General features: G+C 41.0%; 1 protein-coding gene across 2 annotated transcripts in view; it reads right to left on the bottom strand.

The window, feature by feature from the left end:
- Positions 1-6,058: 6,058 nt before the first annotated feature.
- Positions 6,059-27,982, bottom strand: part of LOC139758486 (nocturnin-like) — a 93,462-nt gene continuing 71,538 nt past the window's right edge. For both annotated transcript variants that reach the window (XM_071679977.1, XM_071679986.1), the window contains exons 3-5: positions 14,985-15,106; positions 14,116-14,322; positions 6,059-13,339 (exon numbers count right to left, since the gene is read on the bottom strand). In XM_071679977.1, coding sequence (XP_071536078.1) covers positions 12,803-13,339; positions 14,116-14,322; positions 14,985-15,106 — 866 coding nt within the window. In that variant the 3' untranslated portion in view covers positions 6,059-12,802. The remainder of the gene's footprint in view (positions 13,340-14,115; positions 14,323-14,984; positions 15,107-27,982) is intronic.

Below are 27,982 nucleotides of genomic sequence, written 5' to 3'. Positions count from 1 at the left end.
TATATATATATTTTTTTTTTTTTTTTTTGCTTTGTCGCTGTCTCCCACGTTTGCGAGGTAGCGCAAGGAAACAGACGAAAGAAATGGCCCAACCCACCCCCATACACATGTATATACATACGTCCACACACACAAATATACATACCTACACAGCTTTCCATGGTTTACCCCAGACGCTTCACATGCCCCGATTCAATCCACTGACAGCACGTCAACCCCGGTATACCACATCGCTCCAATTCACTCTATTCCTTGCCCTCCTTTCACCCTCCTGCATGTTCAGGCCCCGATCACACAAAATCTTTTTCACTCCATCTTTCCACCTCCAATTTGGTCTCCCTCTTCTCCTCGTTCCCTCCACCTCCGACACATATATCCTCTTGGTCAATCTTTCCTCACTCATTCTCTCCATGTGCCCAAACCATTTCAAAACACCCTCTTCTGCTCTCTCAACCACGCTCTTTTTATTTCCACACATCTCTCTTACCCTTATGTTACTTACTCGATCAAACCACCTCACACCACACATTGTCCTCAAACATCTCATTTCCAGCACATCCATCCTCCTGCGCACAACTCTATCCATAACCCACGCCTCGCAACCATACAACATTGTTGGAACCACTATTCCTTCAAACATACCCATTTTTGCTTTCCGAGATAATGTTCTCGACTTTCACACATTCTTCAAGGCTCCCAGAATTTTCGCCCCCTCCCCCACCCTATGATCCACTTCCGCTTCCATGGTTCCATCCGCTGCCAGATCCACTCCCAGATATCTAAAACACTTCACTTCCTCCAGTTTTTCTCCATTCAAACTCACCTCCCAATTGACTTGACCCTCAACCCTACTGTACCTAATAACCTTGCTCTTATTCACATTTACTCTTAACTTTCTTCTTTCACACACTTTACCAAACTCAGTCACCAGCTTCTGCAGTTTCTCACATGAATCAGCCACCAGCGCTGTATCATCAGCGAACAACAACTGACTCACTTCCCAAGCTCTCTCATCCCCAACAGACTTCATACTTGCCCCTCTTTCCAAAACTCTTGCATTCACCTCCCTAACAACCCCATCCATAAACAAATTAAACAACCATGGAGACATCACACACCCCTGCCGCAAACCTACATTCACTGAGAAGCAATCACTTTCCTCTCTTCCTACACGTGCACATGCCTTACATCCTTGATAAAAACTTTTCACTGCTTCTAACAACTTGCCTCCCACACCATATATTCTTAATACCTTCCACAGAGCATCTCTATCAACTCTATCATATGCCTTCTCCAGATCCATAAATGCTACATACAAATCCATTTGCTTTTCTAAGTATTTCTCACATACATTCTTCAAAGCAAACACCTGATCCACACATCCTCTACCACTTCTGAAACCACACTGCTCTTCCCCAATCTGATGCTCTGTACATGCCTTCACCCTCTCAATCAATACCCTCCCATATAATTTACCAGGAATATATATATATATTTTTTTTTTTTTTTTTTTTTTTATACTTTGTCGCTGTCTCCCGCGTTTGCGAGGTAGCGCAAGGAAACAGACGAAAGAAATGGCCCAACCCCCCCCCCCATACACATGTACATACACACGTCCACACACGCAAATATACATACCTACACAGCTTTCCATGGTTTACCCCAGACGCTTCACATGCCTTGCTTCAATCCACTGACAGCACGTCAACCCCTGTATACCACATGACTCCAATTCACTCTATTTCTTGCCCTCCTTTCACCCTCCTGCATGTTCAGGCCCCGATCACACAAAATCTTTTTCACTCCATCTTTCCACCTCCAATTTGGTCTCCCTCTTCTCCTCGTTCCCTCCACCTCCGACACATATATCCTCTTGGTCAATCTCTCCTCACTCATTCTCTCCATGTGCCCAAACCATTTCAAAACACCCTCTTCTGCTCTCTCAACCACGCTCTTTTTATTTCCACACCTCTCTCTTACCCTTACGTTACTTACTCGATCAAACCACCTCACACCACACATTGTCCTCAAACATCTCATTTCCAGCACATCCATCCTCCTGCGCACATCTCTATCCATAGCCCACGCCTCGCAACCATACAACATTGTTGGAACCACTATTCCCTCAAACATACCCATTTTTGCTTTCCGAGGTAATGTTCTCGACTTCCACACATTTTTCAAGGCTCCCAAAATTTTCGCCCCCTCCCCCACCCTATGATCCACTTCCGCTTCCATGGTTCCATCCGCTGACAGATCCACTCCCAGATATCTAAAACACTTCACTTCCTCCAGTTTTTCTCCATTCAAACTCACCTCCCAATTGACTTGACCCTCACCCCTACTGTACCTAATAACCTTGCTCTTATTCACATTTACTCTCAACTTTCTTCTTCCACACACTTTACCAAACTCAGTCACCAGCTTCTGCAGTTTCTCACATGAATCAGCCACCAGCGCTGTATCATCAGCGAACAACAACTGACTCACTTCCCAAGCTCTCTCATCCCCAACAGACTTCATACTTGCCCCTCTTTCCAGGACTCTTGCATTTACCTCCCTTACAACCCCATCCATAAACAAATTAAACAACCATGGAGACATCACACACCCCTGCCGCAAACCTACATTCACTGAGAACCAATCACTTTCCTCTCTTCCTACACGTACACATGCCTTACATCCTCGATAAAAACTTTTCACTGCTTCTAACAACTTGCCTCCCACACCATATATTCTTAATACCTTCCACAGAGCATCTCTATCAACTCTATCATATGCCTTCTCCAGATCCATAAATGCTACATACAAATCCATTTGCTTTTCTAAGTATTTCTCACATACATTCTTCAAAGCAAACACCTGATCCACACATCCTCTACCACTTCTGAAACCGCACTGCTCTTCCCCAATCTGATGCTCTGTACATGCCTTCACCCTCTCAATCAATACCCTCCCATACAATTTACCAGGAATACTCAACAAACTTATACCTCTGTAATTTGAGCACTCACTCTTATCCCCTTTGCCTTTGTACAATGGCACTATGCACGCATTCCGCCAATCCTCAGGCTCCTCACCATGAGTCATACATACATTAAATAACCTTACCAACCAGTCAACAATACAGTCACCCCCTTTCTTAATAAATTCCACTGCAATGCCATATATATATATATATATATATACATATACATATATATATATATATATATATATATATATATATATATATATATATATATACACACATACATCCATTCCTGGCACTACCCCACCCCGCTGGAAACAGCATTGCTACCCCTGCTTCAGCGAGGTAGTGCCAAGAAGAAAACAGACAAAAAAGATCACATTTGTTCGCACTCAGTCTCTACCTGTCTTGATTAACGCACCAAAATCACAGCTCCCTATCTACATCCAGGCCCCACAAACCTTTCCATGGTTTACCTCAGATGTTTCACATGCCCTGAGTTTGGAAAAGTGTGCAAAAGGAGAAAGTTGAGAGTGAATATGAATAACAGTTGGGTTGAGGGGACAAGTTAGTTGGGATGTAAGTTTGAATGGAGAAGAATTGGGGAATGTGAAATGTTTTAGATATATGGGAGTGGACTTAGCAGTGAATGGAACCATGGAAGCGGAAGCGAGTCACAGGGTGTAGGAAGGGTCGCGGGTTCTGGGAGCAATGAAGAAAGTATATAATGTCTGCGTATTTGTATGTATATGTATGGAAGCGGAAGTGGATCATAGGGTGGGGGAGGGGACGAAAATTCTGGGGGCCTTGAAGAATGTGTGGAAGTCGAGAACATTATCTTGGAAAGCAAAAATGGGTATGTTTGAAGGAATAGTGGTTCCAACAATGTTGTATGGTTGCGAGGCGTGGGCTATGGATAGAGTTGTGCGCAGAAGGATGGATGTGCTGGAAATGAGATGTTTGAGGACAATGTGTGGTGTGAGGTGGTTTGATCGAGTGAGTAACGTAAGGGTAAGAGAGATGTGTGGAAATAAAAAGAGCGTGGTTGAGAGAGCAGAAGAGGGTGTTTTGAAGTGGTTTGGGCACATGGAGAGAATGAGTGAGGAAAGATTGACCAAGAGGATATATGTGTCGGAGGTGGAGGGAACGAGGAGAAGAGGGAGACCAAATTGGAGGTGGAAAGATGGAGTGAAAAAGATTTTGTGTGATCGGGGCCTGAACATGCAGGAGGGTGAAAGGAGGGCAAGGAATAGAGTGAATTGGAGCGATGTGGTATACCGGGGTTGACGTGCTGTCAGTGGATTGAATCAAGGCATGTGAAGCGTCTGGGGTAAACCATGGAAAGCTGTGTAGGTATGTATATTTGCGTGTGTGGACGTATGTATATACATGTGTATGGGGGGGGGGTTGGGCCATTTCTTTCGTCTGTTTCCTTGCGCTACCTTGCAAACGCGGGAGACAGCGACAAAGTATAATGAAATAAAAATAAATAATGTATGTATGTGGGCATTTATGTATATACATGTGTATATGAGTGGATGGGCCGTTCCCCAGTCACAGCAGGCCAGTTTTCTCCTACATAACTTACTAATGAGAGGCAACTGTGTTTTGCTCCCATGGATTACTTGTTTTAGTGACCATTTGTTGCTGCATATTGTTCTCTTTCCCATACACAGTGTAGTGTAAAGAGTGGCAAGTGTTTGAGTATTTTCATAATTGGAAAAACTTGATAAAAGGGTGGAAGTGGAAGGATATCAAGGTATGAGATCTGGGCAGATTCCTCGTGCCCTTGCGGAAGCCACACAGGTGAAGGGTAAATCATGTATTAGTGGTAGGAAAATCTTACTAATCACCACCAAAATAAATTACATTTTCAAAAGTTATTCAGACAATGATAATGATGAATTATGAGTGTCTCCTGCATAGTTTGATGATAAAAGTGGTGCCTCTAGTGCAACTGGGTAGCTCAGCCTTGGCCAGGTACAGGACAAAAATATGAACTAGAAAGAACAAGACACAGCAGCCACCCTTCCCATCCACCATCAACATAACACATTCCACTCATCATAAGTAGATAGATTTTCTCATGTCGTCATAATCAACAATAACTTGGAGAAAGAGTAGACATCACAGGGGTAAGTGTGAGTTTTATTGTTGTGATTTATTTGACATGTAAAGACAGACATATAGCAGTGACAGACAGTCAACAGGGACAGAAAAACTATTTATATTGCATCTGTTTTTTATGTAGTAGAAATGTATTTCATTTGCTTTTGCTTTTTCAGATATTGAAACTAAATATTGTATAAATGTGAAACAATAATTACCATCAACGCATGAAATATGTAACGTGAAAGCTTATGCTCTGTTTTCTACCATCTCATACGCAATCAAATAATTTTATGGGTTTATATACTTAGGAAAGTACATTAACTAATTTGTGGATAGAAAATAATCCTATAAATGTGAAAACAAATTGAAAAATATTCAGGATTTACTGAGTGCATTACCATCAGCTAATTACAAGGTGTCTGCTCACCAGGAGCTAGGGGTAACCGGTACTGGTCACTGGAGCCACAGAAGTCTTAGCGACACATTGTGCACAAATGGCCTATTAAGAGGGCTAACCCTTCCTGTACCTAAGCAGTGGTTACTTGCTACCCATTACCAATATACTTATGGTAATTGGTTCATCTACAGCAATCTAGCTTTAAATTCCCATTGTCCCTTCAAGATCCTGAAAACATGACACCTTCCTATGGGTTTTCAAACGAAACAGTCCTCGTAAAAGGTAATGCACCCCTTTGACACTTTAGCTGGGGAAAGGGTTTGTCTGAGATGGCTCTTATTTGATTACTCAGCTGAACTAGCAGGGCAAAGTAAAAAGTATTTGGGTTTTAGGTAGTCAACTGTATGTCTTCTGAGGTGTTGTATGATTAGTCCCTTATCGTTATTCTTACATACTTTTTCATTGACATTCAGAATCTGTGCATTTTAACTAATGATGAAATCTTCTGAATGTGCCTCTGTGGTAATTGTTCTCCAAAACTGTCTTTAATAAACTGAAAGGATAAAGATACTGAATAATTTACTTTTTCAAATGTTTACTTAAAAAACTTGAAACCTTGGTCTGTAGTTGTCAAAGACTTTGTACACAGGTCAATGGCATTCAGTTATGGATGTACATTTTCACATTCTTTATTTAGCAATACTGACCACATACCTTCATAATAAGTTTTACTTTCTAAAGAGAATTATGCACTGAAATTGTGTTGCATATAAGATCCTACTAATGTAGTAAGACTTGCTTCTCTTCCACATATGAATGAAGATCAGATACTGCAAAGCCACAAATACATCTTGACACTGAAAATATATCTTCCTGAAAGAGGAAATGTATTTTCCATTTAAAAAACAAATATGCTGTATTGTAGAAAGGACTTCTGAGCATCCTTTTTCACAAAGTAATACACTTTGTAAGTGCTCTCAAATTATTCATATTCGGAAAACTTTATCACTTCCGATATGAAAAGTTATTATAAATAATCTAGTTAACATTCAATTTGTTAAAAACAATCATTTCTTTCATCATCATTGCTTTCATAATATGTGAAATTTGAATATGTAAAATAGACTAATCACAAAACTTCAGGTTTTGCTGTGAACATTTTCCAGATTTCTAATGTCTGTAAAAGTTTTAGAGTACAGTACTGTGCTTCATGTATATTACATATGTAAGCAAAACTGTACATCATGATTTTTCTCCTTTTCAAACTTCTTCATATAATCCATAGGAAATACCCTTTACAGATACAGTTCATTCACTGTAAACCATATAACATATCTTGTGGAAAAACAGATACTACTAAACAAATGCAGAACAGAATGACAATATCAATTGTTAACCCTCTCAAGGTGGTAAAATAATTTTTGCCTTTGCAAGAGGAATAGATACATTACATAAATAAATAGTGGAAAAACATAAATAACCCTTTTTGATTGAAAAACAACAGTTCAGCACTGTTACGAAAACATATAATCTTGATCTAAAGAACACACACACACAATTAGATAAAGTGCTGCTGAAGATAATGAAAGAGTGCCTATGTGGATTGGTAGCCATAGTTCTAAAAAAGAATCTTGTCCACAGAAGAATATAACTAGTTCAAACTCTCAAAAATTTACAAGTAATAAAATGTTTTACAAAGAAAAAAAAATATTTTCATTAAGAACATATCCTTTATGTTTGAAAAGCCCTGATGTCCAATAAAGAATGCCTATTCTATTCTAATAAAACTTGTACATTACTGTAATTCTGAAGGGGCAAAAAATATCATTGGTTTATTAAATTCAGATAAAGACATAACCCCTTTTTTAAGGAAAACAAATTTCCATTAACAAATGAAAAATGTCTTGCCTTTCACTGTTAAACATAAAAGCAAAGAAATCCAAATCAGTTATACATGCAAATAATGATCCTATCAGCATGACCAAAAGCCACTGTAGTAAATAATTATTTAAATAATGAGTGAAGTACATAAAAACTATGCATACATAATCAAACTTACAATATCAAAATATAATTTCATCCCTGCACTATGTACAACATAAGCACATCAAGTAATACAATGATATGATATGCAAGTTACTTACCAATCTAGATAAAACTTTACAATCAAAGCTGCATGAACCTATCCAGAGTGACACTACTGTATATCACTGTACAATAATATGTACATGATAATCTGCCAATTCCAAGTCATATATTATACGAAAAAGACAAAAGGAGGGAACAATAGTGTGCATAAAATAAAGACAAGATATTAACAATTCACTGGAACTTTAATGGAAACAATGTGTGGCCTTGAGCAAGATTTAAATACTGCAAGGTATGAGGACCAGGTGCCTTAGTCATCCTGGTTGTCTGCTTTGCAATGTTGATTGAACTCTTGCTTAGGGCCACAATTTGGTTCTATAAAAGCCCAGTTGGTTGATAACATCTTTAAACTCAAATCATTAAGGACTACTCAAAAAATTGAATATTATGTGCTGTGAATGAGAAATTTTTTGGTGTGAAAGAACTGGCAGAAGATAAGTGTAGTGGTGACAAAGTTTTGCAAAAGCAGTGGCATGCTTATAATCATTTAATGGGGTTAGTCCAAGAATTTTCTTCCAAACTGATGATAAGAAAATTTACAGTCCTACAGTTATAATGAAAATAATGTATATGATGAATTAATAATAGTAATAATAATAATAATCAGATTGGGGAAGAGCAGTGTGGTTTCAGAAGTCGTAGAGGATGTGTGGATCAGGTGTTTGCTTTGAAGAATGTATGTGAGAAATGCTTAGAAAAGCAAATGGATTTGTATGTAGCATTTATGGATCTGGAGAAGGCATATGATAGAGTTGATAGAGATGCTCTGTGGAAGGTATTAAGAATATATGATGTGGGAGGCAAGTTGTTAGAAGCAGTGAAAAGTTTTTATCGAGGATGTAAGGCATGTGTACGTGTAGGAAGAGAGGAAAGTGATTGCTTCTCAGTGAATGTAGGTTTGCGGCAGGGGTGTGTGATGTCTCCATGGTTGTTTAATTTGTTTATGGATGGGGTTGCTAGGGAGGTGAATGCAAGAGTTTTGGAAAGAGGGGCAAGTATGAAGTCTGTTGGGGATGAGAGAGCTTGGGAAGTGAGTCAGTTGTTGTTTGCTGATGATACAGCGCTGGTGGCAGATTCATGTGAGAAACTGCAGAAGCTGGTGACTGAGTTTGGTAAAGTGTGTGAAAGAAGAAAGTTAAGAGTAAATGTGAATAAGAGCAAGGTTATTAGGTACAGTAGGGTTGAGGGTCAAGTCAATTGGGAGGTGAGTTTGAATGGAGGAAAAACTGGAGGAAGTGAAGTGTTTTAGATATCTGGGAGTGGATCTGGCAGCGGATGGAACCATGGAAGCGGAAGTGGATCATAGGGTGGGGGAGGGGGCGAAAATTCTGGGAGCCTTGAAGAATGTGTGGAAGTCGAGAACATTATCTCGGAAAGCAAAAATGGGTATGTTTGAAGGAATAGTGGTTCCAACAATGTTGTATGGTTGCGAGGCGTGGGTTATGGATAGAGTTGTGCGCAGGAGGATGGATGTGCTGGAAATGAGATGTTTGAGGACAATGTGTGGTGTGAGGTGGTTTGATCGAGTAAGTAACGTAAGGGTAAGAGAGATGTGTGGAAATAAAAAGAGCGTGGTTGAGAGAGCAGAAGAGGGTGTTTTGAAATGGTTTGGGCACATGGAGAGAATGAGTGAGGAAAGATTGACCAAGAGGATATATGTGTCGGAGGTGGAGGGAAAGAGGAGAAGAGGGAGACCAAATTGGAGGTGGAAAGATGGAGTGAAAAAGATTTTGTGTGATCGGGGCCTGAACATGCAGGAGGGTGAAAGGAGGGCAAGGAATAGAATGAATTGGAGCGATGTGGTATACCGGGGTTGACGTGCTGTCAGTGGATTGAATCAGGGCATGTGAAGCGTCTGGGGTAAACCATGGAAAGCTGTGTAGGTATGTATATTTGCGTGTGTGGACGTATGTATATACATGTGTATGGGGGTGGGTTGGGCCATTTCTTTCGTCTGTTTCCTTGCGCTACCTCGCAAACGCGGGAGACAGCGACAAAGCAAAAAAAAAAAAAAAAAAAAAATAGTAATAATGATAATAATGTGATTACCTGCAATAAGAAGGATCATTCTTATCATATTATTTTTTTCATTACTCTGCATGACAGCTAGAGTGGATGAGAGCAAATGAAGCCACTGTTCAACTGTTCCTGGTGCTACCTTACTAACATGAGAAATGGCAAAAAGGTTGTGCTTTCAGTGCATTACACTTAACTGCTAAAAAGTGTACATCAGTGAATGAGGCCATTTCTTTTTGTGTTCCTGGCTGCCTCACTAATGCAGGAAAGAATGATACGTATGAAAAAATTATCATCATTACTATTAGTAATGACACCACAAAAAGGTCAGTGGAGCATGGTTGTGGAAAAGGGGCTGTGGTTTTCGCACATTACACAAGACAGCCAGACCGAGAATATGAGTGAATGAAGTCATCTTCATTTGAACCTAGTACTGCCTCTCTAATCGCAGGAAATGAACATATATGAGGAAAAAAATTCTTATAATCATTATCAATTATTACTATTGTCAATATTTTAATTATCATTTTTCTTTCATATTGTTCACTATTTCCAGGATGAGCAAGTTAGTGTCCAGAAGAGATGACTCGGTCTTAGAGGGGAAAAAAGATCGTCATTTGGGTCTTTCCTCTGTGCCTACTTTTGGAAAGTATTCGAGGGTAATACAGGAAAGTAAGTATAGGAGGGGCTCAAGCCCCTTAGTTGCCTTCAGTGACATGCAGGAGATACATAGGCAGTATTCTTCCTCCCTAATCCCCATTGATATCATTTGGAGTATGAGTTTACATGGATAGAACTTTATCATTTGAAATATGAGTTTGAATAGAGAGAACTTGGAGAAAGTGGAGTGTTTTAGATACCTTGGAGTGGATATGGTAGTTGCTGAAATAAGCTATAGGATGAGTGAGTGGGCAAAAATCTTAGGCAAAATGAGGAATGTGTGGAAAGCAAGGTCACTGGCTTTGAGGGGAAAGATGAGCATGTTTGGTGATACACTGATACCGTCAGTGCTGTATCCTTTACAAAAATGTAAAGGATAGGGTGAATGTGTTAGAAATGAATTATTTGAAGACAATATGTGTGGTGTGAGGAAGACTGATGACAATAAATTGTAGGGTAATAGAGAAGTGAAGTAGTAAGAGGAGTGTGTATGAGAGAGCTGAAGAGCATGTGCTGAAATGATTTGGATATATGGGAAGCATGAGTGAGAAAAGACTGACTAAAAGGGTATACAGTAAATGTCAGAAGTGGAAGGAACAAAGAAAAGGGAGAAACCAAGGAGGAAGTGGAAAGATGGAGAGAAAAATGCTTTGAAGGATCAGGGCAGGAGGGTGCGAGGCAAGCAAGGGATAAAGCGAATTGGAGCCATGTGCTTTACAGGGTACAGTGAGCTAAATCAGGGTATGTAAGTGGTCAGGGAAAATCACAAAGATTCATAAGGCCTGGTTGTGGATACAGGACTCTGGTGGATGTGAATGAATGAGTCATTTCTTTGTCTTTTCCTGGCACTACCTTGCTAGTGCAAGAAGTGGCAAACATGTTAAAAAATTATCATCATCATTATTATTATTATTATTATTATTATTATTATTATTATTAATTTCTTATTATTCATTCTCATTAATATTTTATCATTATTGTTTTGATTATCGTTAATATATTGTCATCAGTAGCAGTACCATGAAAATTATTCTTATAACTATTATTAGTCTTAGTCCTACAGTATAATAAATATCATCAATATCATCATCTTCATAAATTACTCCTTTTCTTTCCATCATTGTTTCATGTCTTAAATGCTGAAAATATTATGGGGCAATAACACTCTCAGCCCCTATATACACCTTTGTGTTAAAGTAAAAGTTCACATGATGCTCCAGCAAGATCCAATACTAAAGAAGTCCAATAACAGTATCATTACCTGACTTATTATTTTGATGTAGATTTATTGCTAGAAGGAAATTATGGGAGATTCAGTATAAATGCAGTACTAAGAGGTATACACCACATTTGTTGGCACCACTACATATAAGCTGAAGAGAAAGTCTGGATACAGAATTCTAAATTCAACAGGAATTCAATACCATCATTAATATCAGTGAAATGCTTCAATGCACCTGCCATATGAATAGTGCTTCAATGTAAAACTCATGAGTTTTATACTCTGACATATAAATGAAACAGGAATATGCATATAGTAATGAATAACAACACCAATTAGTTAGATGAAAAGTGAACAAATATCAGTTAATTTTGATGTGTAGTATATCATTGGTTGTACTGTATTATAAAATATGTTGTTACATTTTCTGTGTTAGATTAACAAACAAATGAAATGAGGACAAGAACATTGTACAATAGATATGGAACTCAGTGTGAAGGGCCACAAACACTGACTGGTCTTAAAAAACAGTAGATGTCCCCATGGCAAAAAGAAACTTTAAAAAACCATATTAATAAAAGAGTATAAGAGACAGGATGGTTTGAATACTGTACTGTGTATTCTCAACTTATGTATCATGAAGTCTGGTGATGCTAATAACCAACATATGTCAGCATAAAGCACATCATGTATTTAATTGAGATTCTCAGATCAATAAATTGAAAGGTAATAATGTAATGATGCATACTTCCCTCTGCAATAATACATAAAATGTTCAAGACATTGGAATATGTACAGTGCACATGTGAACTACTGGCAGTGAACTACTAAAAGGAAAATTCTTGATATTACACTTTGTAACAGAACAAAAGCAAAACCTACTGCATGAATGGCCAATTTTTCATACTGGATGAACTGCTGACTTTTGAGTGACATCACAAAAGCATTACGAAACACTTCTCAAAGATTCAAGGAGTGATAGGTTACCTTTTCTCTTTTACTTAATGATGTACTTTCTACAATCTAGATACCTTAAACACTTTATTCAGTCATATTATCTCTCTAGAATCTATTAGGCATAATATTAATTAACACAAATAGCTTAGTAATTTAAGTACTGTAACTGAATTATGTGTCTAAACACTGGTATTCACTTTTTCAGAGTTCCATAAATATGAAAACATTCAAATTGATAAGGAAATTATATATGTGACAGCTCAAGGCCATACATTGTTATTTGAAACTAGGAATTAGTATGAGAACACCAAACAACTAGTTATAGATTACTTTCTTTATCTATTAAATTGGTATCACTTTTAGTGTCTGTATTATTGACTGTTGAGAATGTGAAATCACAGATAAGTGAGAAGTGGTCAGATGGGTAGGACAGGCATGGGGCACGTCCGGGCCCAAGATCTTCTTCTGTAGGCACATCAACCCCACCTTCAACATACAAGCTAACTGGAGTGTAAAAGATGTAATCTATATTATTGCAACAGTCATCCTCCCCACGCACTTTCCATGATGAGTAGGTTGGTTCCTTTCCATCATGCAAAAGAGCATAAGCTGATTCCAGTCCTGTTGATTTGTCTGTCATGGTAGAGTATACAGGCTCACTGGGTTCTGCATTGAAGTCCCCACACACAATTGTAGGCCGAGTTTGACTATGCTCACTTAGAAATGAGAGGAGATCTTTGCCTTGTTCATTGCGGAGGCTGGATAGTAGTGCCCCCTGCCGTGCTTTCAGGTGGGTTGTCAGCACCACTACCTGTTTCTGTGTTGTTCTTTCTTCAAGCACTAATAATATGGCCACCTGTAAGAACACAGTCTGTTAAGAATTCCACCTTCTCATATTTGGATATTCATATGGTGTAAAATGTGAAATATACAGCCATCTTTTAAAGCTGTCACTCTTGAAAAACTTTAGTAATCATATTCACAAAAATACCTCACACCTCTTGACATATGCTTGAAATACTCCTGGAGTACCTCATACAGGTAGCTGTAGAGTCCCAAGTGGAAGCCCTGACCAGCTTCCTGAATGCTGCAGGAGCCTCATCAAGTAAAAGAGGATTCTGGAGCAAGAAGTAATTACCAAGTATATATACATACTTTACCATATCTTTTGCCCCAGGAGTCCCTTCTATCCTTACGAGGCGTCTGCAGCACTCAGAAGCTGACCATGTCCAAATCTTGCAGTGTGTGTGTGTGTGTAAGGCAACTGAGTAGGAAGAACTCGATGTCTTTTTTATAGTAGCTGCATGATGGGTCTTGGGGTATGTTGAAGTGGTGGGTAGTGATGTAGTGATGGATGATGTCCACGGCATTGACAGGAGAGTGTGACTCTTTATTTGTCTGGGGAGTGTGGATTCTTATGAGTGTATGTCTGATGGGCAGAAGTCTAAGACTGTTTTGGGAGGCCAGTTTTTTTAGTGCTTGTCTGGTTATTTTTGAGTGTATGTGTCTTGTCAGTGTTATATATATTTGGGGTGGGGGCCTCATAATATGACCACACACATACACACCATGCACGCCACACTCCTACCACACCATATGCCCAATTTCTAGCAGACCTTGTATCGCACCCACCTGGTTGCTCTGCACGTGCCACACCTCCACCACACGCGTCTCTTTGGTCACGAGCCGGAACCTGGAATCATCCCAGAAGATGGCGCATCCATCAGGCCCGTTGTTGTTGGGGAGGTAGAGGCAGGGGGAGTCTGGCTTCGCCATAAACACCCCACGGTAACCCACACTGGACAGGACGCGCTCCAGCACGGCATAGTGATCCACCTCCTGCGTTTTGAACGATGCTTAGAGGGTGAATGGAACAGGGATGATGTGAACCTTGGAGGAACAAGGCCAAAAACAGCTCTGGAGCGGATGATTTACTCATGGTGGCACTACGGAAAGCTAAATACAGGAACTCGTCAGGTAACAAAGTGTTAAATCTTATGATGGAAGAGGAGTCTTGACGTAGGAAAACGGAAACAGCGGTAGAGAGAAACTTCATGAAGAAACACTGATGGCCAAAGACCCAATAAGCTCCTCGCATGAATATTTTATTCCAACCTGACTCGGGAAATGCAAGCAAGAAATAATGTTGATGTAGCTTATAAAAGGAAAAAATAAGAGGTATAAAAGGCAGGTCTAGCTCATTGCACCCACCGCAGAAAAATACAGTTATGAACAAGTCGTGTGAGTTACGTGTTTCCAAGTGTTATGTGTGCGATGATGAATTTTTTTTTACGTTTGTGGACTGACTATCAGCAACCCACATGTGTGGGTGAGACAGAGAAGAAAACACAGCAACGTGGAACAAATGAGTGATACCTAATAGTCACAGAAGTGTTGGCTCATCGCGCAGCCGTCATTAAACCCTTCCGATACCCAGGAGGATAAAACAGAGAGAGAGAGAGAGAGAGAGAGAGAGAGAGAGAGGAACCAAAAAGACATACCTGGAGGCAGATGACCTGGGGTAGGTGGGTGAGGATCTCTTCGAGAATGCGGTACCTCCTGGTGCCCCACTCGAGGGCTTGCGACGGGCACTTGACGAAGTTGTCCGCGTGCGTCCCCAGGGCTGTCGGAAGAGATGCATCGTATAATACCCATGAGCTCGTTTCCCTCCACTCCCTCCGGGCCAGGATTCATACCGAAACTTTCGAAACGGATACGAAACTTGTTCCGAAACACATGACGAGACATTCGACACTCCTTCTTTCCCATTTGATTTTCACCCCCTCCGGGCCAGGATTCATACCAAAACATTCGAAACGGATACGAAACTTGTTCCGAAACACATGACGAGACATTCGACACTCCCTCTTTACCATTTGAAGGGCAAGTAGTACAGAGGTTACATGTGCAGCAGACGCCCTGGCCACCAACTCCCACCAGCAGCAAGAGGTACAGCGTCACAGAGGAGGATATATATATATATATATATATATATATATATATATATATATATATATATATATATATATATATATATAATATAGAGTCATCAGAATAATACATTCCCAGAGACAGCAACGAGACATCCAGAAGCCAACAATTACTGGCAATGACGTCCCTATAAGCACAGGTAGGTAACTTTCTGTTCAACTTACTGACTACTGTTTATTATAGGTGAAATTTTTTTTGATGTTCTCGGGAATCGGCCAAACTTTGAAAGGGAAGAAGGAAAATCATGGTGTTGAATTTCCAAAGTAAAATGTAGTCTAAAATTCACGCATTATTTGTTTACTCTTTTGTTTTCCTCCGCTTCTGTTCCTGGCCCCACACAAATACGTTGAACTAGAGCATTCTTTTATATTCTTTTTAAAGGTTCCTGTATATTTCTGTGTAGTTAGTGTTCGTGAATTTGATGAGTACTTTATTCATTTTGGTTTTGGCAATGGCAGTCTGGTGTGCTTAATTGAGTTCTAGGCCCGGGTTTACTAAAGCCGAGTTGTTATAACCGAAAAATCTTTAATGTCCTCTTTCGGTATTGATGATTGTCCTTGGTTCACATTTATTGTCATTGTGCAAATAGTCAAAACTTTTGGTTACTCTGCACAGGTTTATTTTCCGTGTTTCGCATGAGACTATTCGCTTTCGCCTTGTTCCCCCTAATCTGCGAAGCTATGTCATATTCCTTGGACTTTTTTTTTTTTTTTAGATATATCGCGTCACAATTAACGGGAAGGCATATAATGAAAACATTTGAATATACCCATTCGAGAGTAACGATGTTTACTTCAGTGCAACATTTTCCCTAATCTTCATATCCCTCCCCATTTTGCGGGATTCCTCACACATATACGATCCATTTCTAACACAAAATCAGTTCTAAGGAAACTATAAATGCTGGAGTAGGTAGTCAACAACCTTAGAAATAGTGATTCAGGATCTTACACGCTATTCAACAAAGCAAAATGTCGGGATGATATATATAAGTAACTACATTAAGATACAGACGTGTTAGCGAAGTGCAAAATCGCTTCGAAATATGTCTCTTCCAAAACTCAAGAAACTCTTTTTAACATGAGGTCTTGCTTCTAGCAACGAGGCTGTTCCACTTGCAGAGGTAGGGAAATGATGGATTCCTCTGGAATTTAGAATTTCTTCGACGTGACAGTACTTACTTGTGTCAACAGACAATAATGTGTGTATGTATAGCTGGTTCTTCAGGTTGGGTTGTTGGGAGTGGTATAGCTCAGAGATGGCCACTTGAAACACGTCAAACAACAACAATGCTTTATTGATTAAGGTACATAAGGTGAAATAACCTAGGAACAATGAGTTACTAGATCTAGGTGTAGGGTTTTACTAGGAAAGGAGAGGTCAGTTGTGGCAGGTTGAGAAATAAATTATAGTCTTAGCTCTGGAACCTCGGATGCTGGAAATGGTGGGCGATACGTTGGGACTTCGTACTGTTGTTGGAGGCGACCAAAGGTGCGGGTTGAGTCTGGTGTTACATGGCCAAGACTACAGTTATTCGAGTGGTACACTTGTTAGCCAAGAGCGAGTCACCTGTCTAACAGCCTTCCTGTGGTGATACCCGGCAAGTGAGGTCACCCGCTGTGACCTGGTCAAGGCGTCCTCGTGTTATGTCGTGTGTAATGCACCCAAACCACAGCTCACTTATCCACAACCAGATCCCACAGACCTTTCCATGGTTTCCCCCCGGCTGTTTCATATTCCTTTAAGACCATTGACAACACGTCGCCCCCTGTATATCAATCGCTCCTATTCGCTCTATCCTGTATTTTCAGGCCCTAAGCACTCGGAACCTTATTTGCTTCATTCTTCACTCCCATTTCGACGAACGGCATTAAATGATAAGCCATTCTGATTACAGCATACAGAAATTGTTTTATTATACCAAGGTATGGCAAAGTTAGCGTGAGTACACTGCTTCGGGATCATTGTTACTCCTTACTATAAGTAAATCAGGAAACACGTCAACCCTCATGTAAGTAAAGGATAAAAAAAACTCAGGAATGATAAAGTGCTTTATCCTCTTTAATGAGTTTTCGATCCCTCGTAACAGTTTATAGTAGAAATTCGTAATTTAATGGGTATCTAATCAAAAAATTTTGCATGCCATATTTTACTACAAGGAAGTTTTTCTCTTTTTTTATCGTTTTTATAATCATTCCTTACCAACGTAAACACCATAAACAAACCCCAAGATGGTAAGAAGGTGGGGAAAAAAGGAGAGGAGTTTACAAGAAAGGAATCAAGTGAAGAAAAGAGACTTTGATTTGATTCTTTGGTTAGATGGGCCTTTCAAATGCCAGGATCCTTAATGTTGTTCAGGTCAGGTCATAACCGCTTCAGATGTTAACAATAATACCTAAATTTAATATATATTAAGAATATGGCCGTTAGGAGAAGCGTCACTTGATCCCACGCCTTGAGCAAGTGTTCTTACAATAGTGAGATAGGCTTTCCGGGAAAGCCTTACCCCAGTTTACTTGCTAAGTACGTCAGGTTTACTTACATCACTTTTATTCCTTAGTATGAAACATGATGTAGCCTCTGTTATGATATGCAAGTAACTGACCTTTTCCACGAGTGTGCTGACACATTTATTTGCAAGATTCCAGAATATTTTGCACACCTGGGGCCCCGCGAACGTGACACTCGCATGACTTGCCATGAGAAAAAAAAAAAATATGGACCCATGATAAGAAATGGTTCAAGTAGTAATTCTCTTATCATGGTAGATTTCAAAGCTGGCTGAACATGGCGATAAAAACTCTTGATTTGACTCGATAGATCAAGACTGCTTGAACCCCCCCTATAACAATATTTGCAAAATTCTGTTCTTGGTTATAATAACTGAAATATTATTTCTAAATGATGAAGTTAAATGTTTTGATTGACATAAGCGCGTAATGCCCGTCTTTTAATGATGAGCAAACCATATTGAGGAATTTCTCTCTCTCTCTCTCTCTCTCTCTCTCTCTCTCTCTCTCTCTCTCTCTCTCTCTCTCTCTCTCTCTCTCTAAAAAAAAAAAAAAAAAAAATCTTTTACAAAACCAAAGGTGTCCAAAGGGAATGTCTACAGAGTATCCCATAATTGGTCAGTGATTCGGTTTTTTTTTTTAGGCCTATCAGTTGCCAGGGGTGGTTAAGGCCGTCATTGTTATAACCACCAGTTATTTGGGCTTTAAGCCTATCATCAATGAATGTCTTTAAGGCCGTCATGATGTATCACGGAAATGGCACAGTGTTCGAATCCTTGCTTGATGAAGGGTATTAGAGCCTGAGTGTGAACGAATGTGGCCTTTTTTGTCTTTCTGACGCTGCCTGGCTGGAGGAGGGGGGAATGCTGTATCGTGTGTGGCGGGGTGGCGACGGGATTCGATGAAGGCAGCATGTATGGATATGTACATGTGTGTATATTTATATGTCTGTGTATGGATATGTATGTACACGTTGAAATGTATGTGTATGAGCGTGCGTGGGCGTTTTTGTATATGCATGTGTATGTGGTTGGGTTGGGCCATTCCTCGTCTGTTTCCTTGCGCTACCTCGCTAACGCGGGAGACGGCGGCTAAGTATAATATATATATATATATATATATATATATATATATATATATATATATATATATATATATATATGTAGTGTTAAGAACAGAGAACTGAGCCTTAGAGGGGAAAATCCTCACTTGGCCCCCTTCTCTGTTCCTTCTTTTGGAAAATTAAAAACTATAGGGGAGGATTTCCAGCCTCCCACTCCCTCCCCTTTTAGTCGCCCTCTACGACACGCAGGGAATACATGGGAAGTATTCTTTCTCCCATATATGTGTGTGTGTGTGTGTGTGTGTGTGTGTGTGTGTGTGTTCACCATACGAATTAACACCTATAGCCCTTGAAAGATACTTCTGTGACCATATCCACTCACTGTAAACTTGGTCACGTAGTGTGAGGAACCAGGTCGCCACAGGTCATGCTAATGCTGTTGACCATGACACGAGCATGTCCCAGCTGAGGCATACTCCCGTTTTCTAAAGTGTTGGAACGCATTCGGAACGATCATCTGGGGGGGGGGGGGGGACTACTCCAATCTCAGGCCCCAGACGTGTCTGTTGAGTTATACTTGTGTTTAGAATATTAGATTTATTTTCAAGATTGTAATCTCGGACACCTAACACATTAGTGGCATTAATGTGGGCGTGTGTATGTGTGGTGTGTGTGTGTGTGTGTGTGTGTGTGTGTGTGTGTGTGTGTGTGTGTGTGTGTGTGTTCGGTGTACGCCTCACACTTGTCCTTGAACACCTGCAAATGAATCAAGATTTTAACCATCGTTTGGTTATATATAACTTGACGCTGAGAGGCCATAACGACACTGGCAATTAATCAGTAGATCTGAGGCCCAAACTGATATCATCCATTTATAGTACATCGCTTGACTTGCGCCTCAGACACCGTCAGTTGGTTCCCCAGGACCAATTACCCTCCCCTCGCTCCTTCTCTTCTTTTACACTTCCTCTCTCAACTCCCACAACATCCTCCAATAAATAGTTTTGTTCCCCTACTTTTTTTGTATATGGTTATGTTTTACGCGAGCAGGATTTTCTTTTAATATGATGTACTAAGTTTAGTGTTTGGTCTTGCGGAAGGATGTGAATATTCCGATGGCGATATTCCCCATTTTTACACATGCCTGCCTTAACGTACGCATGGAACCACCATATCCACTCCCTGTGTTAGCTATATCCACTCCCTGTGTTATCAGTATCCACTTCCTGTGTAATTAATATCCACTCCCTGTGCTATCAGTATCTACTCCCTGTGTTAACCATAACCACTTCCTGTTTTATCAGTATCCACTGTGTTAAACATATCCACTCTGTGTTAACCGTATCCACTCCGTTATCAGTATCCACTTCCTATGTTAACCATATCCACTCCATGTGCAATCAGTATCCACTTCCTGTGTCAGCAACATCTACTCCCTGTTTTAATAATATCCTCTGTGTTAACAAGATCCACTCCTTGTGCTAACCATATATACTCCTTGTGTTAACCATATCTACTCCCTGTGGTAAAAGCGTCCACTCCCTGTGTTAACAATATCCATTCCCTGTATTTAGAGTATACCTTACCAGTGTTAACATCCACTCCCTTTGTTTACATCCACTCCCAGTTTTAACAACATCCACTCTGTGTTAACAGTATCCACTTCGTGTTAACATATACTCCTTGTGTTAACAACATATACTCCCTGTGTTAACAACATCTACTCCCAGTGTTAACGACATCCACTCCCAGTGTTAACAGTATCCACTCCGTGTCAACAACATCTGTTCCCTGTGTTAACAGTATCCACTCCCTGTGTTAACAGTATCCACTCCCTGTGTTAACAACATCCACTCCCAGTGTTAACAGTATCCACTCCCTGTGTTAACAACATCCACTCCCTGTGTTAACAACATCCACTCCCAGTGTTAACAACATCCACTCCTAGTGTTAACAGTATCCACTCCGTGTTAACAACGTCTGTTCCCTGTGTTAACAGTATCCACTCCCTGTGTTAACAGTATCCACTCCCTGTGTTAACAACATCCACTCCCAGTGTTAACAGTATCCACTCCCTGTGTTAACAGTATCCACTCCCTGTGTTAACAGTATCCACTCCCTGTGTTAACAGTATCCACTCCCTGTGTTAACAACATCCACTCCCAGTGTTAACAACATCCACTCCCAGTGTTAACAACATCCACTCCCATTGTTAACAACATCCACTCCCTGTGTTAACAACAACCACTCCACTCCCTATGTTAACAGTATCCACTCCCAGTGTTAACAACATCCACTCCCAGTGTTAACAACATCCACTCCCTGTGTTAACAACCACTCCACTCCCTGTGTTAACAACATCCACTCCCAGTTTTAATAGTATCCACTCTCTGTGTTAACAGTATCCACTCCTTGTGTTATCAACATCCACTCCCAGTGTTAACAACATCCACTCCACTCCCTGTGTTAACACCATCCACTCCCTGTGTTAACAGTATCCACTCCCAGAGTTAACAGTATCCACTCCCAGAGTTAACAGTATCCACTCCCAGTGTTAACAGTATCCACTCCCTGTGTTAACAACATCCACTCCCTGTGTTGACAACATCCACTCCCAGAGTTAACAGTATCCACTCCCAGAGTTAACAGTATCCACTCCCAGTGTTAACAGTATCCACTCTGTGTTAACAGTATCCACTCCTTGTGTTAACAGTATCCACTCCTAGTGTTAACAACATCCACTCCTAGTGTTAACAGTATCCACTCTCTGTGTTAACACCATCCACTCCCTGTGTTAACAGTATCCACTCCCTGTGTTAACAGTATCCACTCCCAGTGTTAACAGTATCCACTCTCTGTGTTAACAGTATCCACTCCCTGTGTTAACAGTATCCACTCCCAGTGTTAACAGTATCCACTCCCAGAGTTAACAGTATCCACTCCCAGAGTTAACAGTATCCACTCCCAGTGTTAACAGTATCCACTCTCTGTGTTAACAGTATCCACTCCTTGTGTTAACAACATCCACTCCCAGTGTTAACAGTATCCACTCCCTGTGTTAACAGTATCCACTCCCAGTGTTAACAGTATCCACTCCCAGTGTTAACAGTATCCACTCCCAGTGTTAACAGTATCCACTCCCTGTGTTGACAACATCCACTCCCAGTGTTAACAACATCCACTCCCTGTGTTAACAGTATCCACTCCCTGTGTTAACAACATCCACTCCCTATGTTAACAGTATCCACTCCCTGTGTTAACAACATCCACTCCCTATGTTAACAGTATCCACTCCCTATGTTAACAGTATCCACTCCCTGTGTTAACACCATCTACTCCCTGCGTTTAAGACGTTTCTGGATTCAAATTCTAGTCTGGCGACCCCTGGCTCTCGGGACGAATTCACTCTAACATCATCACAAAAACGCAACCTGAAAATGACACCAAATTGGAGAGCCCGGATGACGTGTTCATATTCAGACCAGGGAAGTGTATGATACCGTTGACATTACAACAGTGACTCGTACAACAGGGATCCGTGCAACGGTGACTCGTACAACAGGGATCCGTGCAACGGTGACCCGTACAACAGGCACCCGTGCAACGGTGACTCGTACAACAGGGACCCGTTCAACGGTGACTCGTACAACAGGGACCCGTGCAACGGTGACTCGTACAACAGGGACCCGTGCAACGGTGACTCGTACAACAGGGACCCGTGCAACGGTGACTCGTACAACAGGGATCCGTGCAACGGTGACTCCTGCAACAGGGACCCGTGCAACAGTAGCTCGTGCCAGCCATGAAATTTCGATATTGTAATATATGACGCTTGGGGACCTCTGTCCTTGGAATCTGTCATGTAATGGTGAGGATATATATATATATATATATATATATATATATATATATATATATATATATATATATATATATATATATATATATACATACCTATACATCTCAACGTATACATATATAGACATATACATATATACCTTTGTACATATTCATACTTGCTGCCTTCGTCCATTCTCGTCGCCACCCCGCCACACATGAAATGGCACCCCCTACCCCCCCGCGCGCGCGAGGTAGAGCTACGGAAAGACAACAAAGGCCACATTCGCTCACACTCAGTCTCTAGCTGTCATGTGTAATGCACCGAAACCACAGCTCCTTTTCCACATCCAAGCCCCACAAAACTTTCCATGGTTTACCCCTGACGCTTCACATGCCCTGGTTCAATCCACTGACAGCACGTCGACCCCGGTATACCACATCGTTCCAGTTCACTCTATTCCTTGCACGCCTTTCACTCTCCTGTATGTTCAGGCCCCGATCGCTCAAAATCTTTTCCACTTCATCTTTCCACCTCCAATTTGGTCTCTCACTTCTCCTCGTTCCCTCCACCTCTGACACATATATCCTCTTGGTCAATCTTTCCTCACTCATTCTCTCCATGTGACCAAACCATTTCAAAACACCCTCTTCTGCTCTCTCAACCACACTCTCTTTATCACCGCACATCTCTTACCCTTTCATTACTTACTCGATCAAACCACCGCACACCACATATTATCCTCGAACATCTCATTTCCAGCACATCCACCCTCCTCCGCACAACCCTATCTATAACCCTATAACCCTATTGCAAGAGGTCACAGTGGTGCACGTATATGCATGTAACCACGAGGGAAACGAAACAAGATTCGTTCCTAAGTGCACTTTCGTGTGATGATCACATCGTCAGGTGTAATGTATTTCCATTTTTATATATATATATATAACTCTCAAAAGAAATGTTTTTTTTAATACAATGTCCCTTAATATACCATTACGTTTTCTCTTGTAGATTTGAATGTTATAAACCTATTCTTTTATTATGTCGCTGACTTCGTTTTATATAAATTATTCTTAAGATATTGTAAGAATTATAATTGTTACATTGTGTATAAATAAGTGCGTGTTATGTTGAAACAGTAACTTTGGAAGCTGAAGCCATAATGTTGAAAGGAAGAATAGCAGATTTTCTCTCTCTGTTCCTCGCTGGCTCGGTAGACGTGCGCACTAGTTTCTCTATATAATCAGGTTGTATTTACCCTAATTGTTGTCATCTGTCCTTGATTAATTGTCATAGCGAAGGATAAGGGTATAGACATTATTTGTGGGAGGAAAGGGAGCAGTGTATATGAGCAGATGTACATTTATGATTTGATTAGAATGAAATATTTCGATGGCTTGTCCACCACAGCGTCCCATCTTGTGTTCGGATTATAATATGTACTTAGTATATACAGAAAGCCCACTGAAGATCGTTCTTATATTTATTATTACTCGGCTCAACATAACAAGAGTTAAATTATCATCAATCCAGCCGAGGTTCCTTAGAGCATTACGTATATGCAGTCCGGAATTTATTAATGATGAGTTTGAGAAGATATATTCTATTGGATCCAAGTTAAAGTATCCTAGATCTTTCATTGATAAATCTCTTAAATTGGCAAAGAAAAAAAATATAGAGTTAAACCCAAATTTCGTCTTGATACCAAGAATCTTTTAGTTTTCCCATTTAGTGATAATTTTACATTACTTCCCAGGTTGCTTAAATCCTTTGATATAAACGTCCACTTCAACAACAACAATGCTATTAATAATATCAATCAAAAACTCACACACAAAAAAAAAATCTGCGGGCTGTGTTTACAAAGTACCTTGTAAAAACTGTAATATGTTTTATGTTGGCCAGACTGGTCAGGATGTTTCTGTTAGACTTAACATAAATCTAATATAAGAACAAGACAAGAATCGAATGCCTTGTTTAACCACGTTAGAAATTATGATCATTGTATTGACTGGAGTAACGCTAATTCAGTTATTATCTGCAACTCCTTAACCACGAGAAATGTTGAATCTTTTATTATGACACATGATATCAGTATTAACGAAGGTATATACAAACTTGATAGCTTTATTGTAGGCAAAATAATTTGTTAAGTTCCCTCACCTGTCCACATAACAAAACTTGGATGACATGCATGATGCCAGACCCGAACACCACCATCCGGTAACACTTGTTTACCAATGGCGATCTTAGCTACGTCTCTTCCTTGTATATCCACTGATTGTTTTACGTCTTCTATCTCATTCTTGTATCTCCCCTGACGATGTGATCATTGCACGAAAGTGCACTTGGGAACTTATAGTGTTTAATTTTCCTCGTGGCCAATCAGCGTGAAGGACATGAGAAAGTATCCGCCAATCAGCGTCAAGGACATGAGAGAGTATCCGCCAATCAGCATCAAGGACATGAGAGAGTATCCACCAATCAGCATCAAGGACATGAGAGAGTATCCACCAATCAGCATCAAGGACATGGGAGAGTCTGCACCAATCAGAGCTGCTGTGTCGATGGCGTCGCCGTTGTCATGGTAACGCCTCCTCCCACCTCAGCACAACAGAACCTCCTAATCCCGCAGCACAAATGTCTTAATTTATTTACCGAATTTTCGATCGTCTAAGATGACCTAAGTCTTAACGTATTTCTGAACATCATATTACAGGAAGATATGATGATAAGACGAGATAAGGGGGGTCTTGATTTGATAATAAGACTGGAGATACGGGTCTTGATTTGATAATAAGACTGGAGATACGGGTCTTGATTTGATAAATAAGACTTGAGATACGGGTCTTGATTTGATGGTAAGAATGCTGCAAGTTCAGAACGGACCGTAAACAGCACTTCAGTCTGGCTAGGCATGATCGCCAGCCCCTCAGCACGAGATGTAGGTGTTGACGGATACTTGACGCTCGTGGTAAATATGTATATATAAATATGTACAGACTCGAAGCTTTTGAAGTGGCTTAGGATAAGTGCACTTCAGGTTTCCCGAATCGAACGCTTTGATGGTAGTCAGAGTGTTAGAGACCTTTCTTAAAGCTGGGGCAGAAGGTTCCAAGGACGGAACGAGACCCTTAAAGCTGGCTAAAGGTTCCAAGGACGGGAGAGACCCTTAAAGCTGGCTGAAGGTTCCAAGGACGGACGAGACCCTTAAAGTTGGCAGAAGGTTCCAAGGACGGGACGAGACCCTTAAAGCTGGCTGAAGGTTCCAAGGACGGGAGAGACCCTTAAAGCTGGGACAGAAGGTTCCAAGGACGGGAGAAACCCTTAAAGCTGGCACAGAAGGTTCCAAGGACGGGAGAAACCCTTAAAGCTGGCTGAAGGTTCCAAGGACGGGACGAGACCCTTAAAGCTGGCACAGAAGGTTCCATGGACGGGAGAAACACCTTAAAGCTGGGACAAGGTTCTGGGAAGACCATAGCCCCTTCAAGCTGACAGCAGGCGATCCAAGCTGTCCAAACCCTTGTAAGGTTTTGGAAGATGTATACATGGTCACTTGAACACCACAGTCTTGTCAACGTAGCAGCTGGCTGTGTTGGGGAAGAGCTTGGGGGTTGTTAAGGAATGATGGTTTGGTCGTTTACATACGTAATTCAGACCGCTGGTCTGACTGAGGTCAGACCTTAAAGCTGACGGCTGATGATACGATGAGGGGGGGGGGGTGAAGATTCCTGACTGCTGACTGTCTATACCCAAAGGTCGCGCGCTTAAAGTTCACACAGGCCAGTGCCTTAAACGGTGGACATTTAGTAGGCGTTGCTACGACCCTTAGGCGCGACGGTACGACCCTTGGGCATGACGGTACGACCCTTGAGCACGACGGTACGACCCTTAGGCGCGACGGTACGACCCTTGAGCACGACAGTACGACCCTTGAGCACGACGATACGACCCTTGAGCACGACGATACGACCCTTGAGCATGACAGTACGACCCTTGGGCACGACGGTACGACCTTTGGTCATCTTCCCGTAGCTCTCCATGGATTGGGTCAAAGTTTATGTCATCATAACAAAAGGTCATGACCTCGTTATCAAGGGTCGTATTGTCGTGCTGAGGAGATTGTTAAAGGTCATGTTTGTCCTTTTTAAAGACCCTGACCTTTTTATATATACGAGATAGATCGACGTGTGTAACCTAATGCAACACAAAGCTTGGGAAAGACTAACGCAATACAATGTTTGAGAAACATTTTGAAATACCTCTCCAGCTAGACATACAATACTGAATGCTTACTTACACAAAGGGATCTCTGGATACTGATTTTTTTTTCCATTCAAATTAGTTAAGTAAATATTTTTCGTAATATTAGACAAAATATATTTACTCTGAATTATAAAATATGTCTTTGAAAGTTCGATCTTTTTTATGTGTTAATCTTTTTCCAAGTTCTGGCAACATTTGTTGTTAATGATAGATCTGTATTGTTACTTGGGGTACCTGGGAGGTTGCACCAGGTACTGGGAGGTTGCACCAGGTACTGGGAGGTTGCACCAGGTACTGGGAGGTTGCACCAGGTACTGGGAGGTTGCACCAGGTACTGGGAGGGTGCACCAGGTACTGGGAGGTTACAACAGGTACTGGGAGGTTGCAACAGGTACTGGGAGGTTGCAACAGGTACTGGGAGGTTGCACCAGGTACTGGGAGGTTGCACCAGGTACTGGGAGGTTGCAACAGGTACTGGGAGGTTGCACCAGGTACTGGGAGGTTGCACCAGGTACTGGGAGGGTGCACCAGGTACTGGGAGGTTACAACAGGTACTGGGAGGTTGCAACAGGTACTGGGAGGTTGCAACAGGTACTGTGAGGTTGCAACAGGTACTGGGAGGTTACAACAGGTACTGGGAGGGTGCACCAGGTACTGGGAGGTTACAACAGGTACTGGGAGGTTGCAACAGGTACTGGGAGGTTGCAACAGGTACTGGGAGGTTGCACCAGGTACTGGGAGGTTGCACCAGGTACTGGGAGGTTGCACCAGGTACTGGGAGGGTGCACCAGGTACTGGGAGGTTACAACAGGTACTGGGAGGTTGCAA

Source organism: Panulirus ornatus, chromosome 2 (assembly GCF_036320965.1).
Source record: "Panulirus ornatus isolate Po-2019 chromosome 2, ASM3632096v1, whole genome shotgun sequence".
Taxonomy (NCBI): domain Eukaryota; kingdom Metazoa; phylum Arthropoda; class Malacostraca; order Decapoda; family Palinuridae; genus Panulirus; species Panulirus ornatus.
This window is presented reverse-complemented; position numbering and strand designations above follow the sequence as displayed.